Source organism: Squalius cephalus, assembly GCF_949319135.1.
Source record: "Squalius cephalus genome assembly, chromosome: 14".
NCBI classification, from domain to species: Eukaryota; Metazoa; Chordata; class Actinopteri; order Cypriniformes; family Leuciscidae; genus Squalius; species Squalius cephalus.
In genome coordinates this window covers 28270065-28294860 of record NC_137135.1, presented here as the reverse complement: position 1 = coordinate 28294860, position 24796 = coordinate 28270065, and the positions used below count along the sequence as shown (strand labels likewise).

The 24796-nt window shown below is 40.6% G+C and overlaps 1 protein-coding gene across 4 annotated transcripts in view; it reads left to right on the top strand.

The window, feature by feature from the left end:
• LOC307170931 (A disintegrin and metalloproteinase with thrombospondin motifs 2) overlaps positions 1 to 24796 on the top strand; it is a 187224-nt gene that overhangs the window by 134352 nt on the left and 28076 nt on the right. For all 4 annotated transcript variants that reach the window (XM_079892246.1, XM_079892247.1, XM_079892248.1 and 1 more), the window contains exons 4-5: positions 8140 to 8339; positions 17987 to 18070. In XM_079892246.1, coding sequence (XP_079748372.1) covers positions 8140 to 8339; positions 17987 to 18070 — 284 coding nt within the window. The remainder of the gene's footprint in view (positions 1 to 8139; positions 8340 to 17986; positions 18071 to 24796) is intronic.

The window sequence follows — 24796 nt, the reverse complement described above, 5'->3', positions numbered from 1 at the left end:
GATAAAGTGATTCTATTATTGTAAAACCACAGTAGGCCTACTCAGATTCCTTGTTACCATATGCATGTAGGTATTTCAAATGTGTCCTTTTTTTCATTATACACCCAGCCAATCACAGTCTTGCACACATTTTGTGTTCTGTGTGTTTAAACAACAGCCTCAAACTCAATCTCCCAGCATTCAACTGAAAACATATCTTGCCACTGATAGACACAGAGGGTGGGGGAAATGAAGAATGTAAGGCTGACCTGAGAGAGAGCAGGCGTCTGGTGCAGAGACGCTGAGGAGGAGGAGGAGGTGGTGGAGGAGGACCCCTCCCATCTTGGCATGAGTGGGTGGATTTCTCTGTTTATCTTTAAGATCTGGCAGTGACAAAAAAGGCTGAAAACCGTCTTTTTCCCTCTTTCTTCTATTTTATAAGAGGATCTCTTATGGCACTCTTATGAAATCATTCCCCTGTGTAAATATCCAGAGTTTAATGTGTGAATTGCTGGATGGCTTGATATAACCCAGTGGAGCATTTCTCCCATGGTGCTTTGCTGTTGCTTGTACATGTCTGACTTTGAGGACAGTCAGCTATAAAGATTATGGAACACTAAAAACTAAATATTCCACATTTGATAAATCAAAGCCGACTGTCTATTAAATCTGTCTATCTATCTATCTATCTATCTATCACTCGCAACATCATACACAAGATGACTCTCCGGTCTTAAAGGGTCATGAAACCCCCCTCTTTCAGCTCAAGTCTAGCTCACAATCTTTATGAAAAATGCAACTTAATTGGGCGTGGATGGCTGTGAGAAGAAGGGAGGGGAGTGGGTGTGGTATGGCATGGCTGGGGACGGGAGGGCGGGATAACTGTCATTGGCCAGTGGCCCATGCATATCGACTGTCACTAAAAATCAGTGGTAAAACGTGAGGAAATGCTAGATTTTTTATAGCTGGCAAAGTTAAAGTCTAATGAAATACACTGACACCTTATTTTTGTCCTTTCAAAAGTAACTGAATGCCCTGCTACATATATTAGCCTGCAGTAATCGTAATTGTATTTAAAAGATATTAATGTACATGTATAATTATAATGTCAGTATAAAACATATATTTGTTTATATACACACTTTAAGTGCATATATTTGAAAATAATTAATTTTCAAAAAAAAAAAACAAGTTCCGTACATAGCCTAGATCTACGCGCCCCCTGAACCCCCATAATAAAGATGGACAGTTACATAGAAATTTGCACAAATTAAGCATACATTCCGTACAATTGAGGTATTATCGAAGTATCAAAATTTTAATAACGAGTGCTTATTTAACAAAAGGCAAGTAAAATGGTCAGGGTTACATTTTAGACACACACACACACACACCTCTGAAGGGATAGAAAAGTCCTTCTCATTGGATGAGAAAACTCAGTCTCATTATGAGACACTGATGAGTCATCAAAGTACTACAGTGCTCTGCCACCTCACAGCCTGTGTCGTGAACACAATGAAAATTTTAAACCCGGAAGACGAAAATAGCGGGAAAAAAATAAAATTGAACCATTTTCCCCCTACTATTAAATCTAACAGATGCTAACATTGTCTTCAATGGTGTTCAACACACATACCACTTTTAAAATCTCAGAAAATGTGGTTTATAGTTTCATGACCCTTTAAGTGCAGTCTTCAAGATCATCATAATATAGTAATAAATGGGCATGTTTAGATATTACTTAAATATACAGTAGGTACTTATAAATAGTATATTGTATTATATTACATGGGGAAGGTGATATGACAATGTGATTACTATTATAGATTAAAAATGGCACTTCATATCAAAAAGGTTGCTGACTTCTGCTCTACAGTAACATTGCCGGTTTACTTACCACATAGTAAGCATTAGTGCATTGTTGGCATTAATATAGAGCTTAATCAAATGGCATACTTTATTACCACTGGAGATGATTTAGTTACTGATATCATTACCAGCTCTAAATGGCCTGGTTCTAAAGGCTTAATTTGATCTCGGCTTTTACAACACACCATTAAAGATTAAAAGGCAGAAAGAGCATTAGTTGCACACTGGCTGTTAGAAAATGTGTGTGGCTGGATCAGATTTCCCTAAGGTTGCGATACCCTTCCTCAAGAACACAGAAAGGCTCGCTTGTACATCTGCTGCATGTACACACTTTCTCACACTCTAATTAAAAACATTGTCTGACATCACCGGCGCACCGCCAATGCGCAAGCTGTTTGCACACAGAACGTTATTGTGCTTTTGCTACATAAGGGACAATATTATGTGCTGGAAAACTCTCATACACACACAGTGGAATGCACTACTGAATGTTTTTTACATGATGTCAGAGGTCAAATGTGAAGTGACTTAGAGGTCATTTAGAGAGGCCACATTACTGTTCCTCTTCAGTCAGTCAGTCGACGCCACGTCGAGACCGACGACTAGGAATCTCGCTAGAGAGGCCAATCTACTTCGAGTGAAACTAAAACAAGCCAATACAGATTGCCGTGCAATCATTTGCATCAGCTGTTCAGCCTCGCAGCGGGGGTATATAATGAGCAGAAAGTGCGATTGCACTTCAGCTTTTTGCTTTGTAGCCAAGCACTTCGATGCTCTCTTCAAACCTAACAAATCAGCTTTGTGAAACTTCAAGCCTCTTCAGGACATCTCCACTTTGGTACTGGCGTTACAGCACAGCAGCGCGAGCAGTCTTTTTTCTCTCTCTTTGTTTTCTGTTTTCCGTTTTGTCTAAGAGCAAACAAAAGCTGTTTTCACAGCTGGTAGGTGCGTTGGTTTGAGCGCTCAAAGGCTGTTCCACCTCGCTGCCCCACTTCGGGTACGCCTACACTCCCTTTGGTCCCGCTTGTACAGTCTCTGCGAGCCTGGTTAGCGCTCCCCAGTCCGTCTCGCTGGCTCAATCGGACCATCAGGCTCGGCTATGCGATTCAGTTCGCCTGGCGTCCCCCCAAGTTTCGGGCCATCCACTCCACTACAGTGAGAGCAGCCGATGCCCATGTCTTGCAGGCGGAGATCGCAGTCTTACTGGCGAATGACGCGATAGAGCCGGTCCCTCCAGCCGATATGAGGTCAGGGCACTACAGTCCCTACTTCATTGTACCCAAGAAAGGTGGTGGGTTACGACCGATCTTGGACCTGCGAGTTTTGATTCGGAGCCTCCACAAGCAGAAATGCATTTTCGAATGCATCCGTCCCCAAGATTGGTTTGCAGCGATCGACCTGAAGGACGCATACTTTCATGTCTCGATTCTCCCTTGACACAGGCCGTTTCTGTGCTTTGCGTTCGAGGGTTGAGCATATCAGTACAATGTCCTGCCCTTCGGGCTGTCCCTGTCTACCCTTGTCTTCACGAAAGTCACGGAGGGGGCCCTTGTTCCCATGAGAGAACAGGCATGCAGTGTCAGGGGTGTGGACGGGCCCCCAATTGCATTGGCACATCAACTGCCTCGAGTTGCTAGCAGTATGTCTCGCTCTGAGTCCCGCTTGAAAAGGCCGCTTCAGGGCAGGGACGTGCTGGTCCGTACGGACAACACTGCGACCGTTGCGTACATCAACCGACAAGGTGGTCTATGCTCCCGTTGCATGTCGCAACTCGCCCGCCATTTCCTCCTCTGGAGTCAGAAGCATCTGAGGTCACTTCGAGCCACATATGTCCCCGAGGTGCTCAACCGTGTGGCTGACGAGCTGTCACGAGCTGTGCTCCCGGAAGAATGGCGACTCTACCCCCAGGCGGTTCAGCTGATCTGGAGAGAGTTCAGAGAGGCTCAGGTAGACCTGTTTGCCTCCTCAGAGACCTCCCATTGCCAGCTGTTTTACTCCCTGACCGAGGGAACACTTGGCACGGATGCACTGGCACACAGCTGACCCCGGGGCCTCCGCAAATATGCGTTTCCCCCTGTGAGCCTACTTGCACAGACCCTGTGCAAAGTCATGGAGGACGAAGAGCAGGTCCTTCTGGTGGCTCCCTATTGGCCCACCCGGACTTGGTTCCCATAACTCATGCTCCTCGTGACAGTCCCTCCCTGGCCCATTCCTCTGAGGAAGGACCTTCTGTCTCCAAGCAGAGGATGGCCCACTGGATAGTGGATGCCATCGCCTTGGCTTACCAAGCACAATGCGTGCCCTGCCCGCTCAGGTTGCATGCACACTCCACGAGAGGCGTTGCATCCTCCTGGGCATTGGCACGTGGCTCCTCGCTAACAGATATCTGTAGAGCTGCGGGCTGGGCGACACCTAACATGTTTCCTAGATATTATAGCCTACGTGTAGAGCCGGTCGCCTCTCGTGTTCTCACACTAAACGGGTAGAAGCACTGAGAGGCCTGGCTCAGTCGGCTTGATGCACCCTACTGTGCACCTTTATTGCTCCAGAGTGGAACATTTTTTTTACAGCAACACCTCCCCCTTTGCCTTTCAGATGAGGTTCATGTTTATAACTGTAATCTTGTGGGGTGGACTCATTTAAAGTCATGTAATCATTTGGTTTTAGCCAGGTTTCTGTCAAACACAGCACATCACACACAGTTTGTAATCATGTCATTAACAATAAGTGCTTTTGAAGTAAGGGATCAAATATTCAGCAACCCAAGCTTTATCATTTGCTCATTTGTATTATATCTGTTTTTTATTTGTTGAACATCAATAAAATTTTTACCCTTAGATGGGTTTGGAAGTTTTTTGTATTTCCTAATTCAGGGAACAGACACAGTCTCTATATGATGATAGCTAGGTGAAAGAGGCTCTATGTGATGGGATTTATCTGACCTTGGTGACGTGAGACAGCTAGCAGAAGGTCGGTTTAGTCAGTCTGTATGCTTCCTGACCTGAGCCCCAGTTCAAGTTTGAGCTCTAAGACTATGTGCCATATTACTAGAGAGAAGAGCAGCACCATCCCAGGAGGGATGAATACCATCTCTTTTCAACAGGTCAGGTCTTCCCCAAAAACTTTTCTAATTGTCTATGCATTCTATATTATTTATATTATTACAAAAGTTGCTTTGAATTAGAAATATTGAAATCTGCTGTACCAGATTTAAAGGCACACTATGCAAGAATTGTACCTTAATATAACATCTTCAAAGTCATTTCGGTGGTAAACAAAGTCATAGTAGGGCGAATCATCCTGGTAGTAAAGCTTGGGGGGGACGCCACTAGAAAAACCAGCAATGCAAGTTTGAGAGGAGAGCCCCCGACAAATCTCGCGAGAATCACGACTTGCTTTACGGCAAAGACGTCACATACATCAACAACAACATGAAGCACGAAGACACTTGTGCGCATTTCAGACTTGATTCTTGGGAAAAAAAGCGCAGTCGGAAGAGTGTAGGAAAAGGAAGAGAGAATCAAATAATGCAACATACATTTAACTTTATTGATGTCATTTGGCATTTTGTAATGTTTACATTACAATCAAAAAACACAAATGAAATTATACAGTAGGCCTAGACTTTTTTACTTGTGATTTAGCTGCAATCATGTAAAAACGTTATAAGCCAGCAAACGCGGTAGGCTACTTTATTATTATAAAGTAGTCTAACACTTGACACAAACTTATTATTATCCTATTACCATCATCAGTAGTTCAGTAGAATATGCAGTAGCCTAATATTTGTATGAAATCGTGAAACATTACCTGGTCAATATCTTCGCCTGTTCTATCTGTGCCTGTTCCATGCCCGACGCTTCTATCCTACTGAACAGGTACCGGTGTACAGGGTGGGGGTGGGTATTTACGACAGTGCAAGTATTCCACAGCGACTCTAGGGGTCGCTGTTTAACAAAAACACAATTTCTACATAGTGTGCCTTTAAGATGTTTATTTAAGATCAATATTTATTGTAGATGTGCTCAGATTCAAAGCTCCAAGCTTTTTTTTGCAACACTTTTACCTCCATACAAAATAAAATGGCAAATGTTTGTGCTTGGAAGTGTATTCATATTTGTGTGCATTTCTATAGGCATGTGTCAGCAGACACGTCTAGATGTACCAAACTCTCGTTCTGTCTCAGTGCTTTTGCAGTTTGGCGGCCCGGCGACACATAAATCTGTCACTCATAGAGATGAGCATGTGATGCTTTGAGTTGAAGTGAAACGAGCTACTGTGAGTTCAGTACTTTAGGTTCATAAGATGACACTGTGATTCTGGAGCAACGTTCTGTGAACGTACATCTGTGACTAAAACACACTCACTGCTCACAAACTCAGTCAAACTTTCCCTAACATCGCCAAACAGAAGCACAACTGTACATGATATCAATCTTTTCAAATGTCCTACCAGTCTGAGCACCCTTTCCCTCTCTCCTTCTTGCGTTTCTTCCATCTTTCTCTCCCTTATAGGTTCTCTTGACATTTTCAAAGGTTGAAAGACAAAGTAGCTTTGTGTCCTGATAAGGGCGAGGACTCCTCAGCCTGAATGTGAATGGTCTCTCATGAGATCAGAACGGAGCTGTGTGTATTTGACAGACAGGGTGATGGGTCAAGTTTTGGAGGATCACGAAATGAAACTGAATAGCAGAAAAAGACAGATGTCATAGATGGAGGATAGTCGTCACCAGTAGGTTGTATACCCCTTAAGGAAAACGTTTTTCCTTCTGTTCCCAAAGAAACAGATTTTTTCCATAATGATGAAAGTAAAAAAAAATATATATATATATATATTATTTTTTTTATTTATTTTGTTTATGTTTTTTTATTATTGAATATTGCATTATGTTCCATTTATGTACTTAGCAGAAGCTTTCATACTAAAACAGTGTGGCTTTTATGGTGCACAACAACATGAAACTAGATCACATGATCCTTCAGAAATCATTCCAATATGCTGATTTTGTGCTCAAGAAACATTTCTTATTATTATGAAAACAGCTGTTGAAAACAGCTGTGATGCTTAATATTTTTTGTGGAAACCATGTTACGTTTTTTCATGATTAATAGAACGTCAAATGAACAGCATTAATTTAGAAGGCATTTATAATAAAAAGAATTAATCAATAAATTCATTAATTTCTTAAAAAAAAAATGACTGACCCCAAACTTTTGAAGAATGATGTGTGGACTCAGTGTAAGTAGGTTTGGTAAAAATAATAATAATAATAATAATTTTTGCAAATATTTAATACTTTTTAATTCGCTTCTCAATTAGTATTAACAGGTCCTAAGATTGATACTGAAGGGATCTGTTCTTCTTCTCACTTCTGCTGAACAAGGCACTGCTGCAACATGGTGGCTTTTTCTCCCCCACCTTCAGTTCATCACAGCTTTGAGCAGACTATGCTATAACATCAGCCTGGTGCAGATACTTCTACAAAATAGATACTGTTAATTAAACTATAATTTTAATAGAATAAAAAAAAAAAGGATCACTTCAGATTTTTTTTGTAATTTTCATATTCTTTGCATATTAAAAGACATGAGCCTCCAAGAGCATGTTAATTGCTTTTGTTGTACTGTAGAAGCTTTCTTCTAATTTTGGGTGAAAATCTGCTGACACAGGCTGTGATATAATGAACACCTGCTGGTGAGAGGAAGTTTACAACCCTACAAAATCCTTCATAATAAACAGCAAAAAAAAAAAAGAAAGAAAAAGAAACAAAGAAAAGAAAACACTCAAACACCTCTCCATTTGGTTTATTGGAAATTTTCTGTGCTTGTCTTCTTGCCCCTGTTGCCCTGTAATAATATGTTACTGACTCTCAGCATTAAGATGATGAATATTGTTCTTACTCTCGGATTATCATCCAATAAGAAAGTGACTGGTGAGCTAATATTAGTCTGCACCGAGCGTTGGTTTACCCATGAGCAGGTTGCCTAGGAAACGTTACATAATTGGAGCATAGAAGATGCCCCCAGCTGATTGGGTGATGGAGACAAGGTGATAGATCTTCCTCAATGTGTTCTCTCCTCCATGTTCCATCTCTCCGCCTGGCGAGGAAATGACCTCACATATAGTGGCTAGTGGTTTGATAGCTTTCTTAAGGCACAAAACAGCTTTTCCTTTCTTGTCTTCAACAATGTCACTTAAAAGGAAAAGAAAGTCTGTGCATTGCTGTAAAGATGTATCAGTTTACACTTAAAAAACTGTTCAATTTCTGATTTTTTTTTAATTTTTTTATAGGTGCTGATCTGGGCGGACTGTTGGAACTTGAGACTCTGTATCAGGGCGTGGAACGCAGTATTAACCAGAGCCGACGAGCCCGCAGACAGTCCCCCGAACGAGTCTACAACATTGAGGTTTTGCTGGGGGTGGACGACTCTGTGGTGCAGTTTCATGGACAGCAGCATGTGGAGAAGTACCTCCTCACTCTTATGAACATCGTAAGTGTGCTCGAGCCACCCACGCTGCCTGTTGTGTTTGGGTTACCCTTGAGAAAAATCAAAGAACGATAGAAACTATTCTGTCAACAATGCATCAATTCTACAGGCGTAAGACAGCATTACAATAAACAGCTGAGATGAAGCCGACTGGTGGTGAAGCATTAGAGACACAGTGTTGACACCTGAGGTACTACTGTTTATAGCATTTATATTCAATCCTGCAGTGTTTTCAAAACTTGCTTTCAAAGTTGAGCTTTCAAAGTCTGTCTTAGTGCTGTCAATCGATTAAAAAATAATAATTAATTAATCACACATTTTTCTGTAATTAATCACGATTAATCGCACCTAACTAACAGGTAGAAAATATATACAGAATCTGAATAAAGTTATCAAACACTTCACAGTCTTCACTGCGTCAATTATTAATTAAATATTGATAAACCCTTATTAAATCTACAAAAGTTATTTCTCTTTTTCCTTTGTTCTTTGGTTATCCTTAGTCACCATGAAATCAAAAATGAAGTTTTTTTGGCTTTTAGTATGTGTATGTTAGCCTTACTGTTATCTATAACTAGTGCTCCAAAACATCTATCTATCTATCTATCTATCTATCTATCTATCTATCTATCTATCTATCTATCTATCTATCTATCTATCTATCTATCTATCTATCTATCTATCTATCTATCTATCAGCCTACTCTCCATCCATCCATCCATCCATGTCTGTCTGTCTTGTTTCCAAAATTTTCAAACAGTGTCAAGCCAACATTCAAAGTTGGTTTTGACCAACTTTGGTTTTCTAGTTAAAAATTATTGTTATGAATTTCAGTTGATTTTAATTGCACTTTCATGCTGATTTGGGAATTAAATTGTAATTTAAAAGGTATTCTCAATTAAACTCCAATTTAAATCACAAAAAAATATGGGGCTTTTCAGATTTACACTTGTGCATTTGGATGCAGTTTGAAAACTCGCATCAGTTTTTTTTTTTATGTAATTGTGATGAGCAAAGATCAATGTTGTATAAGTATATCGCTTTCGAGTACAGTATAATTATATGGGCATATAATCCACAGAATTTTTTTTATTTGGCATATATTTTTAGTTTTCATTCCTTAAAAAGGATCAGAAGCTGTTAAATTTTGAGATTAATTGCAATTAAATTGTTTAGCAGCTTTAGCTTTAAATGTTTATAAACTCCACTTTGGAGCAGTTTTCTGATATTGAAGTAAAGGAATACATGCAGTAGTTAAAATCATACATTCACAAATATTTCATGTACTGTCAGCTCTCACTGACGTTTGTCTCTAGAGTATATGTCTGGCTGACTTTATGCTGATTTCATTTTGTGCGATTTGTCTCTGTAATTGTCAGGGTGTGTTTTTTGTTTTTTGTGATGAGAAGGATGCCAAGCTCAGGTAATGCTGGATGCAGTAAATCAGTGGTTTTATGTCATGTGTTCTGGGGTGGTGGTAAGCCAGGGGAGCAAATATGCTTCAGGACAAAACAGATCTCATCTGCTCCTTGCTATGTGTCCTTTAATCTCCACAAATTAAACCTACGCAGAGAGAGAGAGAGAGAGAGAGAGAGAGAGAGAGAGAGAGAGAGAGAGAGAGAGAGATCAGCTAGCCAAAAGTCCCCCCAAAAAAAACCTCAAGATGGCCAGATATTATATCATCAGTAATAGTCAATGATGTGAGGTGAAATCAGACACATATTAGATGAGTTCTGCAGTCATTTTTCTACATCATGGATCACTCCATCTAAGATAAAATGTGATGGGATGAAAAAGGCTACAGAAAAATGTATTATAACCTCACCATTTTTCTCTATATTGCATATTTTCTCCAGTTATCATGAGTCCCCGAACAATTTCTGCAGCTGTGCCGCTGCCATCTCCTTTCCTCTCCTCTAGTTCTCATCCTAGGGGGTGTTTCAAACGCTGCATTCTGAATAAATGACAGGAAAACAGATAAACAGAAATATATAAATAACATTGAGTCTTTCTCTCCCACGCGTTGAGTTCTTGCTGCTTTCTTCTTGAAAGTTTACTTTGCTCACTTTTGGAAGGCATGTCTCCCTCGCTCTCCGAGAGTCAAGGAGAGAAAAGAGAGAGACATAAAGCAGGTTTTTTCCCTTTTTTCCTCCAGCTATTTTCCCTGACTTCCCCACTTTGCTGCTTCTCTTTTACTGTTTGTTGCACATAAGGGCTGTGTGTGATGATGTTTTACGCGTAGCACCGGAGTTTGTTGTTATGTTGTGTTAGGTTTGTGTGTGTGTGTTGAGCGTGTGTGCGTAAATGTCACTTGCTGTGTTTGCTCAGAGAGAAAAATCCTCTGCAGTCTTTCATTCATGATCCCCTGGTCAGTGGCTGGTCTTTCTGAATGATCCAGCAGGAGGAGAGAGTGGGAGCCGTCTGTCTGTCTGCTTGAAAAGGGATCTGTCTACGGGACTGTATGTAGGCGGCAGGCTTGCTTGAGCGCCATTCACAACTGAATTTAGAATGCCTTTAGAATTTCGAAGCTTTTTAAATTCCTGAATTTGATTTGGATTTGAACTGAAATAACAAAAAAAAAAATTATTTTCATTTAAAATGTTAAATTAATATTAAATAGAATGAAATTCAAAGACATTCATGTCTGCTGCAACTGCTGCAAGTGTAGTTTGGAAGATTTGTAGGTTTCAGTATGAATGAATAATAATCAATGTTTGACAAGCCACCTATAGAAATGCATATTAAATGTAGGTTATAATAGTTATGATTCACTATATTTAAGAAATTAGGCCCTATCAATTCAAATTCCAGCTCATGAATGTAAAAGGAGCCGACGGATGGATGGATGGATAGATACTTGTATAGTTGACACCTTTTAAATATATAGCTTTCTATTTGTTTATTATGTTGAATTTTGTCCTGCTTCATTTCTGATTCTGGCCTAAAGTGTTTGTGAATGTTTTGCGTTTTCCTGAATTAATTCGATACGTTAATCTCTGTGTGGGAGTTGATGTATTTGTGAATGGGATTTTTGTTTGTTCCGAAGAAATGGTCTGCCCTCAATTTATAGAACTGAGTGAAACAATTCTTTAAAATGCACTAAGACTGATTGGCTTCACTTCATAGGTCCATGGGAAATGATGAGGAATCGATGCGTCAGACAGGGATCAAAAGATCTGGAGGCCTTTTGACTTACGCCCACACTTCCAATCCACCAATCAGCAATTCTTCACCTTTATTCCACCCCTTTAAGTCTGGGCCTTTCAGATTTAGTGTTGCCGTCAAGATAATGGACCAGTATTTGATGCAGAAGCTCTTTATGGGAGAGTTTGTTGTTGTTGATACTTCTTTCTAGTTTTCAATCTTGGGAAATCTCAGAACATGCTGATCTAAGATTGCCTTTAGCACAGAACTGAAAGTACCACATCAGATCCAGGAACACGCCATCACAGCCCCTCGACGGTGCCCACTGCGAAGCCAGTCTGTGTAATGGAGCTGAGACCTTTGGGTGTAGCATTAATTGTGTGAATTGAAAGTCGACAATATTAATTGCTTCCCTCTATATTAGTCGCTCCTCAGGAGTAAACAAGACGTGGGCAGACGGACCATTATGTAATCAGCACTTCATGGACATGTTGTTCTGGCCCTCAAATGTCAGACAGGTAATAATGGTCCAAAATGTCAAGTGAAAATGGCAGAGATTCAGTAATGAGTCTGAGCAAATACTGTCCACCAATGCGTACCCTCATATCTCTGAGCATTCCTGTACATCACAGAAGAATGAAAGGGAGATTGGGAGGACCGCCAGCCAAGAGCCTAATGGGATTTCTGTGCTCATTCACTTTCCTCTCCTGGACTAAAACAGGACGATGATGATTCAGCATAATATATATGTGGGATGCAAGGTGAAATCAGTGTTGTATGGGGATTGAAAGATTTGTCTGAGAGTGATTTGTCAAAATTTGTTTGCACTTGCAAGAAGTCTTTTCTTTAGTCATTTTTTTTTTAGATGCAGCATCTATATTTTCAATAAAACCATAAGACGCATGTAGATTATACGTAATATTGTACAATTACGATAGAATATACAGTAGACCGATTCAATTTACCACTCCTGCAATTTCTGAGTGAAAAAAGTAAATCCTACACCAATTTTTTTTATGTAGATCATTTTGGGGCATTTAAAATATGAGTACAGCTTGACAATTAGCCAAAAAGTGGATATATTATTATTATTATTATTATTATTATTATTATTTATTACTCTACATTATTTTAATTATATTCATTAATTTTTTTATTATATTTACTTCTTATAGTTGGCATGAAATGGAAGTTGAAAAAATATTTTCTTCCCCATTGTGACATATTTCTGAGTAAAACGGCTTCTCGATCAAGAAAAAAAATGTAGGACGATCCATTGAGAATTGATTGGATCATTGGATTGTTGTGGTTTGTTGTTGCTATGATCTCATGTGAGTGACAGGTTGTCCCGCCTTCACACCAGTAAACACGTCATCAGAGAAGAGGTGTTGTTGCAAGAGGGAGAAGAAGTTATTTTGATTAAAGTCTGCGTGAACCGGAAGTTGCAAACGACTTTTCTCCAGTGTTGTGACGTATTCCCAGTGAAAAGGAATATTGAACAGAGGGCAGTGTTTTACTCTAGCGCTCCTCCTCTCCATCTCTGCTCATAACAGACTAACGGTTTGAAGGGAGTGGTTAAGCGTTTCCCAACCCAAGCTGTCAAACCTACATCATCAGAGAAGGAACGCCATTCCAGACCGGAAGTAACTTTTCAGACTTTGATTAAAGATTACGACGGCAAACAATTTTTTTCTGGGTATTAACTTGCACGGATGAATTTTTCACCACAAGACTAGTGTTTTGTGTTTAAGATTCTGATAAGTTGGCCTCTATTAAATGGCTCCTTACCATGGCTCTTTTACACTGGCTAAACTATTTGATGAGGGAATGTTGGTCATTATACCCCCCCCCCCCCCCACACACACACACACACACACACACACATTATGCACTGACTACTCACTCGGCCACTCTAATTCTATCTTCCTATCTGCACCCTCTGCTATTTTCTTCACTATCCTCTCCTTCCCTAAAGCGGTGAAGCCACAATGCTAGCCCCTGCTGCATTATTAATGGGATATTAATGATTTTCTGACTTGCCGACCTCTAGGTCTCCATTAGTTACCTGTATGCTGATGAAACCCAGTGCTCCTGAACAAGGCCAGCAACCAGGGCTGTACTAATGAGACCTACACTCTCACGCTCATTAACATAGAGAGATGGGTGGGATGGGGTAATCTATAGGGTTTTTATTCTGTAGGAGGTTGAGGAAGAACACTATTGGTGTTGATAAAGATTTGTGACTCTAATTAATATTAAGCTTTCCAACAATGTGAGCATTTGCGTAGTAGGGCTGGGCACAACAGCATTTTAGTAGCATGTTAAAATTTTTGGTAACACTTTACAATAAGGTTCATTAGTTAACATACATTAACTAACCATGAGCAATACGTTTGTTATACTGTTTTTTTTCATCTTTGTTAACGTTAGTTAATAAAAAAATACAGCTGTTCATTGTTTGTTCATGTTAGTTCACAGTGCATTAACTAATGTTAACAAGATTTTAATAAAGTATTAGTCAATTTTGAAATTAACATTAACAAAGATTAATAAATGCTGTAGTTCAGTTACACTTTATTTTAAGGTGTCATTGTTACAGTGTAATTATATATTTAAGTACTGAGTAATATTAATTAACTACTATAGGGTTAGGGTAGGATTAGGGTTTGGTTGAGGGTTAGTTGCATGTAATTATGCGTAATTTACTGTTATTACTATGGTAAGTACATGTAACGTATGTAGTTCATGCTAACTAATGTAGTTAAGTAATGTTAACTAATGAACCTTATTTTAATGTGTTACCAAATTTTTAAACATCTAAGATTTTGATAATACAGCTTTTGCGAGAATAATGTCCTTTATTCTCATAATTTTAAATATGTTATCAGTCCATTTGAAGAAACCGCTTGAAGTCCACTTCCTACCTGCAAAGCTACAGTACGGTGAAAAGTTTTAGGCACTTGTGTAAAAGTGAATGTTTGGAAATGTAAACTGATATTTCCTACTGACACACTACAGCAAAAGATATAAATAACTGGCTTAAAGTGTCCCTATTATGCTATTTTAAAGTTTCCTAATGTTGTTTTGGAGTCTCCTACAACAGGTTTACATGCATCAAAGGTCAAAATACTGTTTAATTTCCTCATAATATACATTTGCACATTTTCAATGATTCTCAAACGACTCGTCAGATCAATCAATCTCTCTAAATCCTGCCTTTCCGCGAGCTACTCTGCTCTGATTTGCCAGACAGCTCAGTCTGTTGTGATTGGTTTACCGCGTACAGCGCGCGCGTTGAAAACAAAAACGCCCATTGCCATAACAACGTCAGCTGTCCTGAGGCTTCCTACACAGTAAACTAAAGACAGTAACAAACAATGACGTCGATTTTACCATACCAATGCGAGCGCGAGTCCGATGATGAAACACTGGATGAACTAGTTATTCAACCCAAACCTCCATCGCAAGGACGATTCGAGCAGGACGTTTCTCAGTGATACACTACTCAGTTTGAGGTACATTATGAGATGTTGCAACTGTAATTCCTCACCGTCAGCATTAACAAGTGCATGTCCATCAACAAACCAATTATTTTACCTGTACTAATTTATTTACTTAGTATTTTTGTAATATATTGCGGTAAACACGTGGAAACTGTATCAATAACAGTGCATGTATGCAATGTATACATTAGCCGAGCTCTAGCGTGAATGACTGATGTGAATGACTGATGTAACATAAACACTGGTAAAACAAATCTTGCTCCATGCTTAATCTTTCCTCAAAGTAGTGAGAATGACAGACAATCTGCATTAATAGATACAGTTATAGGTAATAGTGGCCCACAAACTGATTAGCAGAAGTATTTAAGTAAGACAGTGATGACGTGAGTTAGCCAGTTAGCAGGAGACCTACACAATATAAAACTCAAAACTAAGTATTTTCAAGAGTCCTGCATTGAACTCTGAGATTTGAGAAGCAGTCGTCAGTGAAATAAAGGGAACACAGCAAAAGTTTAGGATTATACTGCTATGATATCATGGTAAAGATGAATTTTAACCACTGATTCTTCACATGCTCTACTTGAGCAGTGAAAAAAACACTGGCTTTACCTTCACATTGTAGAGCACAGCGTCTTCTCGACATGATGCTATCCAGTACCTACAGGAATCAGCTGCCGGTTTGAGGTTCAAGTTTTCCCTGGTGTCTGCGCGCATTGCCGCACAATAAGTGGGCGGGCAATATGCTAATGTTTCGTCTTGACCTCACAACGAAACAGCTTATTACTCGTTTGAAAAACAATTCATTTCATTGACTTAAGAGTCAACTCTTACTTTTGAAAGACAATAACTTTATATATGGTGCACTTTCAGATTTAAAACTTTGCAGGATGTTTTCATTCACTTAGAGCTATGTTACACTCTACATGAAAGATCATTTTCAAAAATCCACAATTGGGGCCCTTTAAAACCATTTGATTGCATCGTAAGTTACTTTTTTTGGATTGCCAAAATGCACAAATGCAAATGACAGCAGAATGCCAATTTATACACTGCTACTCTCACATAATAGTACAATACATACTGTAGTATATACTGTATCATACCTTTCAGCCCTAGCATATACTGTAATAATATGAGAGAAATAAACTTTCACTGCCAGCCATGTATTTATTTTTCTTTGAAGTGAAGTCTGGAAACAAGGCAGTAGCCATATCCCATCATGCACTGCTTCTCCTAATGCAGAGTCCTGAGGTGTTGCACAGTGTGTGCCGTATGAAAGTCGTGCCTCGGTTTAACGATCATTAAAGTTCGGAACACTGGAGTCATGGTCACCTGGCATCTGTATTAACATGGTTACTAAGGCAACCAAGCCTAAGAGCTGCGCTCTTTAGAATTTCTGAAGAAATCTTGGCAAACTCTACGGTAAAGGCCTATCCACTAGTTTGAAAGATAAGCTTTTGGCCGCTGTAGACACACATACTATTTGAAACTGAAGGGGAAGAGATGATGAATTCTGAAAAGTTGTGAATCGTAAAGACAAAGTCTGCAGAAACATAATTAAACACTGACAGACAGCACAACCAAAACATATTCTGACAGTCAAAAAGAATGACAGCAAATGAAGAGGGAATGCCAGGAATACAGAGAGAGAGAGAGTTAGAGAGACAGGGCTCCACCCCATTCTGAAGTTTGCCGGTTGCTTGGCAATGTAAAAGAGCAGGTGAGTCGGTGCAGCGACACATCGGGTTTGGAAAGCATGTTGTATAATCCTTTTCCACATTTTCCTTCTTCCTTGCTGCCCTCTTTTAAGCCCCTTTCTTCTTGTCTGTCTTCATCTCTTATTCCCGCTCCCCCTCCCGCAGTCTGTCCATCAGAAATCTCATTATTGTTGGCTGTGTATACATCTCAGTGTCTCATTAGCAGGCTTCCAGAGCGGCAGAGGACACAATGTCTGAACTTCTGTACCAATTTGTCTGCCTCTGTCTCCCTCTCTGTCTGGGAACAGCGTTTCCCACAGTGCATTAGGCCTATCCTTCAGCAAACTGAACAAGTAAAGATGGCCGTAGCGCGGGGTGAGAAGTCAAACTGCAGAATCATGGGAAATGAAAAAGGGTCTCTTGACCATCACTGGTTCCAGCTCTGCAGTTTGTCTGTGTGTTTCTACATGTGTCTGTGGTGAACAAATGACCCCCAAAATTTGGTAAAACCTGAAAAACCATGCTGAAAATTATCTGGCCTCAGATGGTTTTCTTGTCTTAGCTGGCGTGATATGTTCTAGATGTTCTTCTCGAAACCCCTCTAAAACCAGCAAATCAGACTAGTCTAGAGTTATGTTTTAAGCTGAAACGTATATTAGCTTCATAGGGACTAAATGTATTTTATGTACACTAGCATTCAAAAGTTTGTGTTTTTGCTGCTCTGGAAGCCTGCAATGTTTTTGAAAGAAGTCTCTAATGGTCACCAAGGCTGCACTCATTTGATAAAAAAAAAAACTGTAAAATCAGTAATATTGTGAAATATTGTAAAATATAAATTATTCCTGTTATGATGATTCAGAATTATTTGATTAATAGAAAGTTCAAAAGCAGCACTTATTTAAAATAGAAATCTTTTGTAACACTATTAATGTTTAAATTTAATGCATCCTTGCTGAACATAACTATTAAAGTAAAAATATATATATATATGACTGACCCCAAACATTTGAACTTTAGTATACAAATAGAAAAAAGTTTGGCGTTAGGGTTAATATTTTTACTCAGTTTAGTTTTAAAATGCTTTAAGTGATGCTAGCCATTTTCCATCACACTTTTTTCCTAACATAAACATGTCTAAAAGGTATGAATCTAAACATGAATCTAAAAGGTATTCAGTATGAAGTTGAACATAATTTTCTTTAATAGGTGTTTTGTATAGTGAGACTTTTTATGCTCACAATATCAATATCAGTCTCAATATGAAGCTCTTAATGTTGGACCTAACACTGCTTTTCTCTCTTCACAGGTTAACGAGATCTATCATGACCAATCTCTCGGGGCACGAATAAATGTGGTGCTAGTTCGGATTGTTTTGGTGGATGCAAAAAAAGTAAGAACCATTGTGTGTGAATCATGACTAATGACATCATGCATCAAATATCGGATGAAAAATTAAAGTCAGCATGAAATTATTATTATTATTGCCCTATTTGCTATTTTATTGCACACTTCTGGTTTTATTATACATTATCATAATTTTATACATCTTTATCATAATCAGTACATCTTTTATCTACATAAAAAAAAAAACTTGTTCAATTGACATCACAAATCTTTGTAGTCATATTTAGTGTAATCTTTCCTTTAGTTAGGCTAATGCTTCAGAGACAAATATTAGCAAACAATTTGTAGACTGACTTCCCAAAAAGTGTAAACTGTGGTTTTGTGAAAGTTTCAACATTGCTTGAGGAGCCCCGCACATTAAGCTGTGGATCAACCAATGGCATGATCTTTTTTTTTTAATCAATTGAAGTGATTGGGAAACTTTATTTTCAATTCAGTTTGGTGTAGCCAGTAGAAGTGGAGAAATGACACACTTCTCTTTAATAGTTGGTGTTTCATCTGAGACTGATTTCATGTTCAGACTCTAGTTTTCACCTTGATAGAGCACTAATATAACCTAAAACATATTTTTTTCTTTTTACAAAAATTCCAAAATGATCAATTTCACTGTCTGTAGCCATTTAGCACCTTTGCAGTTCTATATCATGACAGGTTGACATATTGCATCAGCAGTAAACATGTATAGACACACACTCCATGTATCTATCTCTCTCTCTTCCACCCTCTGTCTCACACTCACACCAACACAAACACATAAACACACTGCTAGCTTAGCTTACATGCACATCTTTTCCCACCCCCTTCTGCTGGGTGCTCACCATGGCCTAGGGCCTGTTATTCCACCGGACTGAGCAAACGGGAACTAAAAGCATAGCTTTCCCATGGGAGTCTTTTCAAAGTCACACGCCTTCACAGTTCAACACCAAAGCACACAGAGTGCTGATGTTATGCAATTGCCTTCCTAATACCTCCCCCCCCCCCCAACACATAAACACGCACACACCAGCACCTCCCCTATGGGACTGAGCAAAGGATTCTGGGAAGAAGAATCAAGAATGCCAGATAAACAATCAATGATGACCCTGCCTCATTCATAAACACAGCTCCATAAAATGCTGCTCTTCCTGTAACTGGAGATCAGGGAGAGGCTGATCTCAGATCAGAGAGACTGTCTCAGATGTGGTTGACCTGATAGTGACCACAGTTCTAGGCTCAGCTTTCATCTGACACAGTTCCTCAATTAGAAAATCCCATTTCTCTTCAATATCTCACATAGACAGAAATTAAATTAAATGAATAGCAATAGTGTGCATTACATATGCATTAGTGGAGGAGATTTTTCAGTGACTGTTTCCATATTTTACATCCTTATGCCAGTTGGTGGTGATGGGTGACTGTCTTTATGAGTGACATTGAATCATTAATTCAAATGATTCGTTCAAATCACTGATTCATCAGGAACAAAACAAGTGACTGCCATGAGTCATTGGGCCCTATTTTAACCCCCTGAGGTCGGCTATCGCGCCGGCGCGATAGGCTAGTTTTTTTCCGTATGAGTGCAAAAAAATAATAAAATAAAAATATTAATTTTTATCTTATATGCTTGTGTTATACATCAATCTATCCTGTTAAGTGTGTATTATTTTTGTGTACACTCACAATAAAAACAAAGTGTTGTGCTTTTCGCCAAATAAAGAAAAATAAACACGAAGCGAGTTCTGCCTTCTCTCTGTCCGTGTAGTCCATTCTGAAACGCGTCCGAAAATGAATCATAACTCAGCGAATACTTCTCACACAGGCACGTGAGATATGTCTTTATGAAGCTTGAAATCTCCTCTTTTAAATGAAGTAATTTATATAAAAAACAAATGTTTTCAACTCATGTAATCCGTTTGAAAGCAAGGAGAGGTACCGTTTTTCCTTCTGCCTCATTATCTCTATAATCAGCTGCGGCCGCCCCGCCCCCCGCGCGATTCACATGTAAATCGTTAGATGATCTAGTATGCAGCGCACCCGCCCCCCGATCAATGCCATAAAAAGTTTCTTCATCAGACTTACTGATAGTTCATCGCGTTTTGAGTATGACACGCTTCTCCGGTAATAAAGACTCCCTTCAGATGATTCTGGACGGCGAGGAAGAATGCACCTTTTCCTCAGAGGAAGATTGTAACTCAGACGGCGAACGGCAGCATTTTGAAGAGCGAATTCCGCCGAGAACACAATTTCGGAGTAAGTTTTACTTAAAAGTCTTTTGTCTTTTATTTTTCGTGTTCGCATTTATGAGGAAAAAACAATATTACGTGACAGTTCTCCATTATGGACGCGAGCGCTCTAAAAAAATCACTAAAAGACTTTCAAACTTTCACAGAGACCTCAAAACAGAAAGTACAAATCCTTTCTTTAAAACGAATTTCGTTTTGTATCAATTGTATCTTACTTTTAATAATTTTTTCATTAACAAATTTCCTGGATTTAAACTGCAAATTAACATTTATATTTCTTATAATAAAAATGAAAGACCTATGTTACAGACATATGAAAGACAACATTTCGTTGATTAGTTTTGGATAGATTATACATTTTTAATGTAAAATATCTGCCACCTCAAATAAGCTTTTGTTTGCCAATATTTGCTTATGTTAAATATAATATGTTTTGTCAAAAATAAAGTTATCAAATAATCAATCAAATCCTTAACTTTGAAATATGTATGATAAAATGTATACTTTAGTTTTTACAAAGAAAGATTACACTTGAATTGTTGTTGTAATTGTAACCTTTTTAATAAAAAAATATATTTACAAGGTAGATGTAAACAAACTATTAAAAGGTAAATATAAGCCTTTTCTTTAAATAACTTTTATTGTGTTTTATTATTGACAAATTTGGGGAGAGCATAAATATTCCAAAACTGAAAATACAGTATGAGAATTAACTGCACAATTACTAGACATGTTTTCCTTGGATATTATAGGCCAAATTGCAAGCACAATATGAGGAAAAATAAAAAAGAATTGAGATGCTTCCAACTGTTGCTCTTGCATTCTTGTGGCTCAGTGACTCACCTGAATGAATGGCTAATTAAGTATGCGGGCCCCATTGTCTCCTCAGGTGTGAACCACTATATATGCATGACCGTTGACGCCCACTCCGCATATGGCCTTTCCAAACAGAAAGTGCTTTGCAAAATTCAAATCAATGTATTGTGTTATGTGAATGATAAGGCAGGGTGATTTTCACTTCATTTTGAAGAAAAAACACTAGGCGATGACATCTTTTAGACAAAAGTCTTATTGGCACATATTTAGAATGTGTTTTATGGCCTTATTTCAGAAACTTTAGTTTTTAGTTTTTTCAATAACCACGCATAAACATTATTCTCTCAAAAATGCAGACATGTACATTCTTGTTGCTCACATTTCATGGTAGCCCTGTTTGTGCTAAATAGTGTGTAATTTTTTTTTTTGCCATTAATATGTTTATAAGCAACTGAAAAAAGCAAAAATGTCAGGGCATGTCAGAACATCTCAAGGACCCCAAAAACACCTTAGACCCCAGAGGGTTAACGATCTAAGCGCATGGTCTAAAGCGCACGGCGCAAGTTCTACCAGAAAGACTCGGGAGAATTATTTCAACAAATCGTACATTTATTGACAGCTCAGCAAGCTGATAATATACCAGTCATTTGGCGTAGGCCCCGTCCGTAGTGCATAATCTGAGGGTATCGGATCTGCAATTCCTGCCTGAAGACGAAGGCAGGGGCGCAGCCGACCCCCCCGGGAGGTATGGACAGGACCATCCTGGTGGTGGTGGGGAGGATGGGGGTAATCGTCGCTTCAGTATCTGCGAACTCAAACATGTGTAAGTACCGAGCTTTTATACAGTGAGCATAAGAATATGATTGGATAGAAGTGAAGGCAATAGGTGACGTAGTAATTGAGTCTTCCCGGCAGAACTTATGCTAAAGCTTTCATTTCACTTAAGGTGTGTCCGAATCCACTTTTGCTAGTTTAACGATGGGAAAAATGGTCGGCGCACCAGGCGCATGGTCTAAAAGGGTTGTCCCTATTCTCATAATGAGTAATGGGTGTGTTTTGGGATTTACATGCGTTAAACCAATCAGAGACTAATCTCCCATTCCCTTTAAATGCCAGTTGTGCTCGCGCCATGGCAGATTCACTATTTACATGACGGAATTTGATAGTGGAAAGACCGAACGCGTCTCCAGAGCGCAAGCGGAACTGCTCGTGCGCGAGGTAAAAGTGTGCAAGCAGACCATCTATGAGACAAGCTGGATTCCACCATATCTTTATGTACATAATAATAATCTTTTACATTGTAATTCTTTTATTTTAAATATTTGGCATGTTTGTGTGCTGCTGTGTGTCCCTGTGTGTGTAATAAGCAGAGTGCCTATAGGCGCACATTACTAACGCGCTCATTAAATAACAAAAAAAATATTGCGCCATTGACTTTAGACCAGGTTTCAGTTGGTCAATGGCGCAGTCATTTCTGTTGCCTCAAAATAGCAACGCGCCAACAATGTGCCAGAACACACCTCGTTTTCAGGGTGCACAAATGGGCGCAAATTCATTTGCTATTTAAACAACGTGGCATAGGATGTGAAAATGATAACTGTGTCAAAATAACGCCAACATTTTCCTATTTACATGTTGTGATTTGTATAGTCACAGCGTAGTAACAAGGTCACATAAGACACAACAATCTTAACCGTATACATACTGGGAACTATATTCTCAGAAGGCGAAGCACTGCTACTTCTGCGGAGTGACTCTGAGCGAACTCTCTGCTGTGTATGTGTGTGCTGTGCATATATATGTGTGTATATAATGTATGGGTATATATGCAGCACATTGAAGCAGCTTTTGTGGATAGTTTGTGTTCTCATTGTGAGGATATGACTATCGTGGTGTTGAGATCGAGACTTGCCTTCATGCGTGAAGGTGGAGTCCCCATTACCACGGCCCGCTACGGCGCCATGTGGGATGGGTGATCAGAGGATCATAGTGAGGCTTCCCCGCCCGGTAACCAATCCCTGTGGGCCCCTCACTCCTCTATCACATCGCAGCCAGTGGAGCCCCCCGTTGAGCGCGCTGGTCCCTCTGTAATGGACCGACCATTTGTTTCATTTGGGGCCTCTCCAGAGGACAGGATGCCGTTTGCAGCATCGGAGGGTGAGCTGACCTCTGGAAATGATGACTCGGCTGCGTTATCTCCCTCTGGGAGTGTAACGTTGCCCAAGCCAGATCCATAAACATCAGCTATGCTGAATCGGGCCGCCGAGCCTGTCGGGCTCGAGTGGAATCCTCCACCGTGTCCTGAACAGTCTCGGTTGGATGATTGGTATCTCGGGACAGGCCGCGTTGGTTCTCAGCTCGCCGCCCCAGTGCCTTTCCTTCCCGATGTGCATGGAGAGCTTACCAGGTTGTAAACGGCACCTTTCTCTGCCAGAAACTGCCCGAATAAGCTTTTCCCCCCTCACTACCCTTGACGGAGGAGCAGTGAAGGGTTGCGAGGCTGTCCCTCCAATAGAGTGGTCTGGCGTGACACAGGTCCACCTGTGTCCGGCGGCCGTTGCTTTTTGGATGGGGCCCCTCGTCTCCCCCCTAAAGCCTGTGAGTTCTTGCCCATTCTGACGGGCAGAGCTTAAAAGGCCTGTGGGCAAGCCGCCCCTCTTGCATGCCATGGCGCTGCTACAGGTCTATCAGGCCAGGGCACTCGTGGACATGCACAAGGGTAGCCCAGACCATGCGCTCATAGTTGAGCTCCGCACCGCATCCGACCTCGCCCTCTGGGACACGAGCGTTGTGGCGTGCGTGGTTGGTCTGGCGATGTCCACGTTAGTGGTCCAGGAGCGCCACGTTGGCTCAGCTTGGTTGTTATGGCAGATGCAGACAAGGTTTGGTTCCTAGTCTCCCCAATTTCCCGGGTTGGGCTGGTCGGCAATGCGGCGGAGAACTGCGCCCAGCAGTTTTCTGCTGCCCAAGCGCAGACAGAGGCCATCCGGCACATCCTGCTCCGGCGGTCCGCTGCTGTCTCCACCCTGCCGCCGGTGGCAATTCCTCTGCCTGCTCGTCACCGAGGGTGTTCCGCTGCCACCTCTCGTGCTGGGCCTCTGCAGCAGCCTCTAACCAGGAATCGGCATAGAGCCGGCTGCAGTAGGCACGCCCAGCCCGCTCTAGGCGCTGCCAAGCCAGGTGGCAAGTGACAGCGAAAGCATTCCTGAGCAGGCCGATCAGGGATGGAGGAGGGTGCTTTTGGAGTTGGTCACCGATCCACTCCCTCCCCCCCGGATGAGGGCCGGGTGGAGTCTTTGTTTGTGTGTGTGTCTGTTCCACCGCTGGCTCCCAAAAAAGGTGGAGCAAGCGGTACCCACACTTCAAAGAAAGAGCAAATTCCTCTGTTCCTGGGTCCCAAGAGGGCAAGTCTGGCGGTGTGTGACCCTGTAAAGCCTTGCACCCCTCATCCCCCTCTTGTTCGCCAGCATGGCAGCTGGGTGCGGTTCGAGGACCCGGTCATCCGCCTTCTCACGCATCCCTGGCCGTCTCGTGGAGACAGGTAAGTGTTGCACTGCACACGCAGACCCCGCCTTCGGGCCTCTCGAGCCGGGTCCCTGTCCTCCATCTCGCTGCCCCACCTCGGGTACGTCTGTGGTTCCCTGGCCCAGTTTTATGGAAGCCTAAAATGCTTC